The following is a 12897-nucleotide window of genomic DNA, read 5'->3' on the forward strand; positions in this document are numbered from 1 at the left end:
TAATTTTCAAAATATTTCTAGATTTCCATATCCATGTCAAGAAATATTCAGCTTGTGTCTATTTTCTCCGGTTTCGTGGGACATAATTCCAAATACAAAACTCGATTTGGAAGAATGGGAACATGTTAACTGCTTAAAGAATGTATCCCTTGCTTATGAAGGTACCCGTTCTGGTCTGAAGGGATACATCGCAGTTGGAACGAATTATAATTACGGGGAGGATATTACTTCGAGAGGAAGGGTAAGTAACATTGTTCAATTATAAAGTGTTTTATAATATGTGTCTGTAAAAATGACAAATAAAATTGTGTAAAAATTACTACATATTTTTTGCCCCTGATAACGTGATTTTTTGAAAAATGTAACTTGTGATACTTTGGAAAAATAGTAGGTAGTAGGTACATATATCAAAATTTTCTCCATTACACCTTTTTACTTTACTACCTGACTTTTCTATAAGTTTCTCGTTCTAGGGCTTTGTTTGTTTTTCCATTTTTTTTTTTTGATGTTTTAAATTCTCTTTCATCCTCTCCTTTGCTACCTTTCTTTCCTATTTCCTCTATTGTATATAAACAATGTACAATATTTGTCGATTTTCACAAAGCCTTTGACACAGTTAAGCTAAGCAAAATACTACATTCGCTTAAAGAATGCAGGCTATAGGTATACAAAATTATTATACAATATATACCTACAGGCAACAACCCAAGCCTTATTACATACTAATAGTAATCGAATAAAAATAGAGCGGGGGTTAGGCGAGGATAAAGACAATATCACCTAAACTTTTTAATACTGTGCTGGCACATGCTTTTAAGAATTTTGATTGGCTAACAAAGGGAATAAAAATGGATGGAGAATATATAAACAACTTACGTTTCGTCGATGATATAGTCATAACAGCTGAGGACTACAGGAACTCGTTGTGGGTACAGAAAATGTAGGTTTAAATATAAACATCTCGAAAACAAAAATAATGACAAATTTGGTACCCAACCAGAACATCAGTATTGGTGGGCAAGAAGTAGAACTTGTAGATAAATATAAATACCTAGGAGATAAAATTATGATTGGCAGGGATAATCAGACCCATGAACTGAAGAGAAGAATCGGTCTTGGTTGGGCAGCATATGGACCACTGAGAGAAACTTTGAAAAATGAGCTGCCTACATGCCTGAAGAGAAAAGTATTTGATCAATGCGTCCTCCCAGTGTTGACATACGGAGCTGAAACACTTACTTTAACAAAAGAGTCACACAGAGAAGAATGGAGCGATCCACGTTAAGAATAACTCTGCAAGACAAAATAAAAAACGAAGAGGTCAGGAGAAGAACCAAGGTGACTGACGTCATCAAAAACATAGCCAGACTAAATTGAGATAGGCAGGAAATATAGCTAGAATGACGGATGGGCGATGGACAAAGAGGTTATTGGAATGGAAACCAAGTGAAGACACTTTGGTTCTATATCATCATCGCAGCATTCTTACCGAGAGAGAGAGAGGTTGTGGCTGTTGAAGAAGGCCCTTATCCGGTTGAAGTGGATCTAGCTTTTTCGATGCGCGCTGTAATCTCCTGGTTTTTGGTCCATGCTTCATTTATTATGATGCCGAGGTCATTATAGTCCGTCACTCTTTCTACTGAGGTTTGGTTGACGTAGAGTTGATCTTCTTTTATCGTCTTCTGGCTAATTATCAGAAGTTTTGTCTTCTTTAAATTTATATTGAGTCCATATTATTGACTGTAATACGTGATTTTGTTCATAAGGACTTGTTGGTCATCTAGGTTGTCTGCAAATATAAATTAATACGGAATGCATTCAATAAAATAACAACGTTATTCTGTAGCAGAGACATCTCAATGATTCTAAAAATAAGACTGCTTAGGTGATATGAATTCTCCTTGTCATTATAGGGAGTGGAAGCTTAGATATTAAAGGACATTAAAAGTAAATTGGAGATCTTTAAAGAATGTTCTTGCAGAAAATTATTAAAAATATGTTGGATATATCGAGATGCTGAGAAGGACATAAAGGACGTTTTAAATAACAGTAATGTCAGAAAGTTACATATCTAAGATATATCATGAGAGGCAAACATTATAACTTCTCTCTCTCTCTCTCCAGTGCCACTACAGCTCAAGGATCCCTTTGTTCGGCTGCTCTCCTCCAGTTATCCACTTTCAATATCTCTCTAGCATCGGTTCTCACTTTCGACGGCCGACGTCCTAAATTGGTGACAATATCCTTCGCAATATCTTTCTTTCAAAAATACGAAAAAGGTTTATTGTTTTTTCTATCATGATTTATGTTTCAGTGTAATATTTGTCTATTGGCCGTATGATGCAAAAAATTTCAATAAATTAACACACATTTCTAAAATATATCTCTTTAATAAATATAATTAACTTTAATAATTTAAATAATATAAAACATCACTCTTTCATTTAACAAAAAATCACATATACCTTACTCCTATTTCATTTGTTAATATCTCTCCCCTCAAGAAACTTCCTCGTTAATTGTCAGACAGTTACAACATTGACCGAAGATCACCCGTTATCAGCAATACAGGATAGTTTGAACTATGTATCATGAATCATTATATAAAAATTCTTGTACCGGCATCATTTAATTTACTTTGTACCGTTTAGAAAGCGAAACCGGTCGTTTTTTGGTAGTACAATTAAATTGATTGTGAGTAAGTCTAATTATTTCTTTTGCCTATTTGAAATGGACTCACACAAGCAACACATTCATAATTTGAAAAATATATTCTTCACGTGCCATATCAGAATTATTCGACGTTTGCTACATCATTGCGAAGGCTCTCCGATATTCTGCCATATAGAATAATTGTTTTGCATTTGATATCTGAGTTCATTCACGAATTTTTTTAACCAAGAAGTTTTCTTCCTACACATCTACAGCCTTCTATTTTGCCTTTAAGGATCAGTTGCAGTATTCTATATCGATTTCCTCTCACTGTATATCCCAGATCGGACATTTTGCGGTGTTTCACAGTCTTTAGCAATTGTCTATCTTTGTTAACCCTTCTTAGTACTTCCTCATTAGTTTATCTTGCTGTCCAAGGTATCATCAGCATATGTCAATGAATCCACATTTCCAATGCTTCAATTCTGTTGATCCAATCTTAATACTTTTAGTGTCCACACTTCTGCTTCATACCAAATACAGCACTTAACCATTTTTTGTCTTAGTTCTCTGTCAAACTGAGATGATTATTGCAAAGAAATGTCTGCATTTTCATAAAAGTTGTTTTAGTCGTTGCTATTTTGCGTTTTATTTCTATATCTGGATCTAGTTGGTCCTTTATGACAGTTCCCAAATATGTAATTTTGTGAACTTTTTCAACTTGGGCTACATTTAATTGCATTTGGATGTGGGTTATGACGAAAGACTAAAAATTTGGTTTTGTTTGAGTTTATTTTAATGCCCATTTCCTCTCCTAATTCGTGAATATGATCAAGCAGAATTTGGAGACCTTCAATACTTTTTGACAGAATTACTGTATCTAATTACATTAAGTAGTTTTCCGTTCCTGGTTGAAACACATTCGCGACTGGACCGGGTTAAATACACAGACCCTTTTAAGAAAAGCAGAAGATAGAGACGAATTTGCAATGGTAGAGTGGGCAAACCTAGTGCCTGTTTAAATAACTGGTCCGAGTAAACATTGAACAATATTGGGGACAAAATGCAACCTCGTTGTGTGGAGATTTCGTCGGTGTAGTTGTCTCCAAAAAAAAAATATATACGCTATGAAATACATGCAATTTTTAAATTTTATCATCATCATCGTTCTGGCTTTACAGCCATACGTGGGTCCTAGCCTCCTCAAGAATTTCTCTCCAGTCGTCCCTATTCATCGCCTTTCTGCGCCAAACACGTATTCCCATAATGTTATCAAGAAACCTTGTTCTAGGTGTTCCTCTTCTTCTCTGACCAATGGGTCTATCATGGAGCGTTTTGTGATTAGAGCTTTGAATTTTGAAATTTCTTATATCATAATTCCCTTTGGCTTTATCCTTATGCGAGGTTGTCTTGTTTGTTTATCGAAAGACATGTTTTTCACCTTGTCTTGTATTACTCTCAAAGCCTTTCCAGGAACTTGAAACTCAACGAATCTTCATTGGATGATTATCAATTCGCGTTCAACGTACCATAATAATTTTGAGCTTTGCTCTCTCTCTCTTTTGGCGTTATTGGTATCGCACTTACACTTCCACTAATACATTCATTCTTGATTTTACGTTTTTTGTCACTGTTAGAAAACTAACTATAAACTTATAACCTTATGTTGTAAAAGGTCGTTTCTTGACATTCAGATACCTTTCGCTTCCTTACAAGAAATCACTTCCGCTTCCTCGCTTTAACAGTCTCATTACATAACTCAAATAAGAAAGTTGTTTTCAGTAATTTCTCCCGTTCTCTCTCTCTCTCTCTATCTCTCTCTCTCTCTCTCTCTCTCTCTCTCTCTCTCTCTCTCTCTCTCTCTCTCTCTCTCTCTCTCTCTCGCACCCGTTCGGTATAAGAGCAAAGTTTTTAACTTACTAAGTGTTTGTGTATTAGTTTAATAAATTAGTAAACAAAAGTGTATGTATAATTTCACACCACAAGAGACAAAATAAAGGATATCTACAACCATTAAAATCCTGTAAGCCAATTCGACACGTCATCGCAAGGGTTTTACTTGCCCAACAAGAAATTCGACCAGAACACCCGCTTTTCTTTTAGTCACTCTCCTCATTCGTCTAAATATTCTCATTTTCTTAAAATGCATTCGTTATTCTTTCTTTTTAACTGTCCGGTATTGCGTCGTACATCATAACTAGTCTTATGTGGGTTTTATATACTTTTCTTTTAATTTCAATGAAATCTTTATGTCGCATAACATGCCACACTTCCTTCCATTTCATCCATGCATGCATCTATATCTATTTCCTCATTACTTTGAAAAGTAGATTATAGATACTATAGACTAAAACAAAAAAAATATATATGATATACCAGTATTTTTTTAATTTTAGATTTTAATATACGATATTATAGAAGTAGTACCTGAACCAGGTCAGCCATTAACCAAAAACAAATTTAAGGAAATTTATGCCAAAGATCAGAAGGGACCAGTAACTGCTCTCTCGCAAGTCAAAGGTTTCCTTGTGTCAGCAGTGGGACAAAAGGTAGGACACATTTTTTATTATTAGTTTCTTCATACATATTAGATAACTTTTCGGGTATCGAAGTGACGTGGAGTGGTATTATTATTATTTATTAATCCACTTTTTCTCAGATCGTTAAAATTGTCTTGCATATTTTTGAGTCCATATCATTAAGTTCTTCATACATATTAAAACATCAGATTGATGTTATTATTTGTGGCCTGAAGTATTATTATTCGGTAATTCACTTTTTCCGATGTATTCGAAATTGTCTTTTTGTTGACTTTCTCAGAATTGAACATCGAAATGTTAAAACTAATGTAAAAGGGATACACAAATGTTCTATATTTTTCTGGCCAAAAATTTATTGATAGCAATAGTAATAAAAACGATAAATCTGTGAAAGTTTCGACGTCAAATGTATGAAAGTTTAATACTTTTGAATTTGAATGTGGATACAAAATGTGAAAACATAATTTCACTGTTAGATACAAATTATAGTGACATATTCTTAGTCTACACAATTTTACTTCAAATTAGCTAAATCTCACTGTCCTATAACAAATAGTTTGCTAATAATTGATATAGCAATATCTCCCTGATGGTTTATGAACACACCGTTATTTATTATTTTATAATTATTGTAATTTTTTAATCACGTCCTGTTAGTTGCCGATGAAATTATAGATACCCTATAATACGATATTAAATGATCTCATAATTGTAAATATTGAATTTATTAAATATTTTCATAAATCATGGTATGGTATTTTACCCTTACCTCAGTCGTCAGTGACGAAAATACCACTGAACCTCTAAAAATCATACGAACAAGCTAAATTTTAGCAAAAATGTCGCTAGATGCATTTTATTAGCATTTTTTATTTAGATTGAATTGTTTTCTCAGAAACAATGATTGAAGCGATCGGCAATTTTAAATGTCAGTTACGCGCGTGAAATCAATGCTCAATAAAATTTGTATCAGCTCGACGGTAAAAATTCGGCTATTTTGCTGCAAATAAACTGAGTTTTTATAAAGGTTTTATTTTTAAATGAATTTTATTATTCTCATGAGATCAATATGATGTATCCCTTTCATTGCCCGGCCACTATGGAGTTTCCATAACAAGAACCTAATCTTCAAAATCTATAGCATGAAATTTTAATTTTGAGTTTTGGGAACAAATGTGAGGCTGAATTTAAACTTTCACATTACAAACAATTTAAAATTGCTCTTTTTTAATTACACTAGTACGTTTTTCAAAAATACTTAAGTTTTGCTATAAATTACGCCGAAAACCGTCTTCGTGGATGCATTTCCCGTGATGTGCGATTATTTGTAATGTAAAAGTTTAAATTCTGCGTTTTTAGTCATATTTCAAATGCCTCAGATTTGTTGCCAAAAATCAAAATCGAATTTTTATGTTACAGGTTTTGAAGACTGGTCCCCAACAATGGAAATTTCACTAGGACCGGTCAATAAAAGTAATACATTTTATTAATCTCATGAGAATCGTAAAAAATGGCAAGAATCGCGCAAAGTTTATTTATTGAACAGCTTTATAGAAACTGACTTTATTTGCGGCAAAATACAAAAATTGTATACGAAAGCTGTACTCTTCACCTTTAAAACGCATTTCGATTTTTGTCGATAGGACACTTGACATTAATAATGGTCTAAGATAGGGAGACGCGTTGGCGTATCTCCTCTTTAATATTGCCTTGGAAAAGGCAATCAGATAGTTAAATATTAGAATGAATGGAACTACAGTATACTCCCTCTATAACGAACACGGTTATTACGAGATTTTGCTTATAACGAGATACATTAGATGTCCCGTGAAATTTCTATTGAACTATAACCGTCTATAGCGAGGCAAATTTGGTTATAACGAGAGAAAATAAGATCCAAAAACGTGTTTTTTACGTTTTTGGTCCGGTGGTGGCTATAAATAAATACCTTTTCAAACAGCCCCTCAATAAACTTAACTGCAGCCCGCAATAAACTTCTTTACAATGAATAAATACAACTGTTTCACATCTTTAGAAAATATGATAGAATGATACTGGACCATTTAAAGCAGTTAAAAATGACAGAGTTCTTAAAATTGCAGAAGCAATAGTTTATGTTATCCTTGAAAATACGCTTTATACATTATGTAGTTGGAAAAAAATATTAGTACAGATTTTTTGTTTTAACGTATATCATTGATAATAAAAGTAAACAACTCTTTTATGTTTTAATATACTTCATTGACAATAAAAGTAAATAACTTTGTTTCAAAAACGCCATTCAAACAATATTTATTAGCATCTTATATTGCTCCGAATGGCTTCACTATAGGAAGTTAATGATTTAGAAATCTACAGATTCATATGTATCCACAGTATTATTATTGTCTGATATAACGAGATCGGCTTATAACGAGGTAATTAGTCTGTCATTTCAGTTCTCGTTATAGAGGGAGTCTACTGTATTTTTAATAGATCGACGCAAATTCTCGCATTCACTGAAAATATAGTTATTGTGGGCAGAAGTATGAGAGACATGGTACAGTGTTTTACAATGCTTGCGGACGCGGCAAGTAAATTAGGCCTTGTAGTAAACGAGGAAAAAACCAAATATATGTTGGTTTCTAAAACCCCCGAAATATCGAACAGAGAATTTAAATTAACAACTATACCCTTGAGTAAGTCAAAGAATTCACATATCTTGGATCGCTAGTAAACGCAACAAACACGACAAGCGACGAAATAAAAAGACGCATAGCAATAGCAAACAGAATTGTTTACGGTCTCCAGAAACATTTAAAAATAAGAATATAAAACGTGCAGTAAAGCTCAATATATACAAGACCTTAATAAGACCGGTTTTGATATATGGGGCTGAAACTTGGACCTTATCACAAAATGATGAAAGACTTCTTGGTATTTTTGAGAGAAAAATTCTTAGAATGATTTTTGGGGCCGTAAATGAAAATGGACTATGGCGTCGAAGATACAACTTTGAACTATATCAGTTGTACACCGATCCAGATATTGTGAAATTCGTTTAAGTGCAGAGACGGACTGGACACATTGTTAGGATATCAGATCGCGAATACACGAAGAGATTAACATTTTCAAAACCAAAGGGCACAAGAAGTAGAGGACGACCACGAAGGAGATGGAAGATTGGAAGAAGACCTACAGATTCTAAGGGTCAGAAGATGGAGGAAAGTTGCCAGGAATCGACAAGAGTGGCGACTTCTTTATGAGCAGGCCAAGATCCACAACCGATTGTCGAGCCACTTATGATGATGATGACGCTCTGACCAAAAGATATCGATTTTTTACCGTCGAGTTGATACAAATTTTATTTAAAACTGATTTCGCGCGCGGAACTGAGATTCAAAATCGCCGGTCGCTTCAAGCGTTGTTTCTGAGAGAACGGTTCATTCTACGCAAAAAGTGCTAATAAACATTTTTGTTCAAAATTATCTCAGCTACATTTTTTATTTGAAACATTTTTTTCAATCGTAAATCGATTTTTTTTGCGTTTTTACCCCTCTATGAGGGGGGTTGTAGAGGGAAGTCCTGGGGTAAAAGTGGTAATCTTTTTTGCATCTTATTTGGAGTCCCAAAATTGAATTCTCTGCAACATTCAGTTTGTTCGTATGATTTTTAGGGGTCAAATCTCTGACGATTGGACTATCTGTATTCATATTGTGATTGGCCATCAAGTTGTAACTTTCTAATGCACTAGTTGACCCGGCCACGCTTCGCTGTGGTTTAGTTATTATACGATTAATATTATGTTCAATTTATTTAACAGAGTTAGTAAATATCATGAAATTCATGCCCAAGAGCCATCAGAGATTAACATCAAAAAATAAAGTTTGTGATATTAGCAATGAACACAATCCAAGCCGCAAACGGACATTGTCTGGCCTTGAGTTTTGTTAATGGTCATCGCGAATGCTAATGGAACAGGGAATTGAAGATTTTTAAATTATATTGCGGTATCTGAGGGTATCATTGGTGAACCAATTTTAAACTGAAGATTGTGTGGTGACATCCCTGGTATATCTAGAGAATTTAAAAATTCTGTTGGATAATTTGCGGCTAGGTCTTCATTAACTATTATTGATACTGTCGATTGATTTAAAAGATATCAGATCACCTGGTCTCAACTCTTGACTCTTCAAGTTAATTTCATCAACATCAATAGTTTTCGCCGCCAAAATTGCGCGCTCACTGAGCCAATTATGATTCAAGTAATTATTCAGTATAGCCGGGAAGACGCTTTTAATTAATCCATGTTTTGTCTCGACAAAAGTGCAGAAATTATCTAGAAATTTGATGCATTGTGTATTTGGATGCAGTTTGATTTTACCGTTACCAATATCCTGCAATTGTTCGGAAAATATTTGTGCCGATAGATCATTTTGCACTTGTACTCTTATCTTAATGGTCAATCGAATTGTTTCGACATTTCGCCATAAAAAGGATTGTTTTTAAAAACATGCATTAATCTCATCCGAATATGTAGAGCGAGGAATAACCAGTAATGTCTGTCAGAAGTCACCAGATAGTTTGGCGTTGCCGTTTAAATCTTGCATACTTTTATGTAATGCTTCGAGTGAATGTTTATAAACCATATACATTCATCTCAGATAATAATTGAACTTCTTCGCATCACTATAACGATTCCGTATCTTGCATACTTTTATATAATGCTTCGAGTGAATGTTTATAAGCCATATACATTCATCTCAGATAATAATTGAACTCATTCGCATCACTATAACGATTCCGCTTCTTTTTTTAATGTTACACATTGCATTTGGGTTGTTAGGAACGTCTAACCGTTAGTAAACTGCGAGAAAAGATAGAGCAAGCGATAAAAGGCAAAATCGGAGAGGATCAGGCAGGCTTCACGGCAGGAAGATCATGCATAGACCACATATACACACTGGAACAACTGTTGGAAAAGAAAAAAGCAAAAAATAGAGATATACACTTGGCATTTGTGGACCTGAGAAAGGCGTATGACTCTGTACCAAGGTCAGAACCATGGGAGGCAATGTACAAATTAGAAATACAGACGGAACTCATAGAAGCTACAAAAGCTCTGTATAAAGAAAATAAAGTGTCCATTAAAATGGGAACAAGAATCATAGGAGACTTCACCACAACAAAAGGGCTCCTGCAGGGTTGTTCCACATCTCCAACCCTATTCAAAATATACTTAGAGAAAGCCTTGACAACATGGAAAAGAAAATGCGAAGGCATGGGAGTACCGGTACGGAACGAATACCTATATACATTAAGTTTTGCAGACGATCAAGTAGTGATTTCACAAGACCAAGACGACCTCAGCTACATGATGAAGAAACTACAAGAAGAATATACCAAGGCTGGCCTAGATATTAACCTCGCGAAAACAGAGTACCTATCTACAAGTGAAGAAGACATAGAAGATCTACAGATTGATGACAACGTAACAATCAAAGGAAAGGATAAATTCAAATACCTGGGGTTTATAATCACGAAAAAGGCAACAACAGAGGAAGAAATTACACAAAGATTAGGACAAACAAGAACAGCAATCCGACAACTTAACTCAGTATGGTGGGATAGACACCTAAATATGAAGACAAAAACGCAGATTTATAAAACATTAGTGCGAAGTATTATGACATATGGGCTGAAAATTGGATCATAAACAAGAAAAACAGCAGTAAGATAGTAGCAACAGAGATGGAATGCCTGCGAAGATGCTGCAGAGTAACAAGAATGGATAGGAGAAGTAATGACGAAATAAAGCAAAGAACATCAATAGAAACAGACATACTAACATATATAGAACAAAAAAGACTAAAGTGGTATGGACATGTAAGAAGAACTAGCGACAGCAGATGGATAAAGAGAATAACCGAATGGAGCCCCATAGGAAGGAGGAAAAGAGGACGACCCCGAAAATCCTGGAGGAACGAAGTAGACGACGCCATGAATAAGAGAGGACTAAACGATGGAGAATGGAACAACAGAGAGAGATGGAAACGGTTGAGCGAGGGAAGGCAGTGAATACTGTAGAATCCCCAAATATATATATAGGAACGTCTAATGGTAGCTTGAGTGTTGAATGTGCTGTTCGCCCACCATCTAACAAAGTGGCAACAATACTAGACGATGCAATTGTCAAAACAATTTTCTTGTACGATCGTATCTTCGTAAACAAAAATGTCTTATCGGTTCCAGGAAACTCATTTCTGGAGAATAATATATGTGTGGACTTTGGTTTATCTGTCTGATGATTCGGTACAGTATATCTTCAGTAATGTATTTCTTGTATTTTTCCTATAAAGTCGATGACCGTGTTATATAACACGATGTCAAAATAACTGTAAATAGTTGACGTATATGCTGATGACGTAACAATACGCAAAAAGAAACATTCACGTTGTTTTGACGTATTACACGGTATATGTAACGTCATCCCAATATTTTGGCTTTGAATACCCCTGCGATTGTTGGGTGTGGTTCTCCTTGTTTACGTGGCTTCTCCTAGTCTAAAACATCAGATTTTTGGCATAATACGAAGAATTCAGTAAGTGTTGTTTTTGGTGGTTCAAATGATCGTTGGAAAACGTTATATTTAGTGAAATATACACGCTGATCATTTTCAAGACGTACTGCTGGGCACAAAATAGCTCTTTCATGTACGGGAAAACTAAAAATACGCCTGATAGCTTCGTTGCTACTGATGTATCTACCCAATCTGGTACCGTGTTAGTTCGTCCTTTTTACCTACATTTTGTACTTCAAATACTGCCAAGTGACCACACCTTATTTAAGGTATTTGCAAATGTACATAATGGATTTGACAGAACTACAAAACTCTGCATTTATATAAGCAGTGAATGTTTTTGAAAGGAGTGGTGAGTATAGTATCACCCTTTGATTATGAATTTCAACTTCATATATAGGTTTTACCATTCGTATTGTGAATGTATGACCACCATTCTCAGTGTTTCTGAGGCGATGTAATAAATAACTGTCAATATCTGTAATAGTATCAATAATATATTTCTTTGGAAATCTTTTTTTACATTTCCCATCGTCCATGGTCCGTGAATATTGTGATTGGTAACTGTATCAAATAATTCTTGATCAATTGATGAATCTGTAATTTCGGCAGAAATTGTTTTAATAACTTCTTCTGGACGGATTTTAACATCAAGAAAAATTAAAATATGAGCATGAGGTAAACCACGTTTTTGCCCCTTAACTGAATACATATAGTAACGAAAATTATCGAAAATTGAATGTTTTACAATTAAATCAATCAATGATTTCAATTTTTGTTTGAATACACGTGCAGTGATATCATGAGGATGTATTGATTGTTGACTTAATATTAACAAACTATGTATTTCCTCCCATTTTGGATTACATGTGAATGTAATTAATACATCTGGACGACCATAATAATGTTCATAAGTTAATCATATCTTGTATGTATTCCTCCATGTGTCACCGACTGCTGATGTAGGTTGTCAAGGCAATTTTAAATTATTTTTTGTAATTCTCTTTAACGACCTCGGTAACTCATAAGTGAGTGTACCTGCCTGTGATACGATTGATGTGAATTCGATACACAAACATGTCAATGTTTGTTACTCATATAGGTAGCAGACCTATCAGTATCACATAATTGCTGAGTTAGAAAGGT

General features: G+C 34.5%; 1 protein-coding gene across 1 annotated transcript in view; it reads left to right on the forward strand.

Moving 5' to 3' along the window:
* The window catches only part of Cpsf160 (cleavage and polyadenylation specificity factor subunit 1), a 69634-nt gene that overhangs the window by 46879 nt on the left and 9858 nt on the right, over positions 1-12897 (forward strand). Inside the window, exons 13-14 of the mRNA XM_072519459.1 lie at positions 22-241; positions 5049-5201. Coding sequence (XP_072375560.1) covers positions 22-241; positions 5049-5201 — 373 coding nt within the window. The remainder of the gene's footprint in view (positions 1-21; positions 242-5048; positions 5202-12897) is intronic.

The sequence above is a fragment of the Diabrotica undecimpunctata genome, chromosome 1 (assembly GCF_040954645.1).
Source record: "Diabrotica undecimpunctata isolate CICGRU chromosome 1, icDiaUnde3, whole genome shotgun sequence".
In the NCBI taxonomy this organism is placed as follows: Eukaryota; Metazoa; Arthropoda; class Insecta; order Coleoptera; family Chrysomelidae; genus Diabrotica; species Diabrotica undecimpunctata.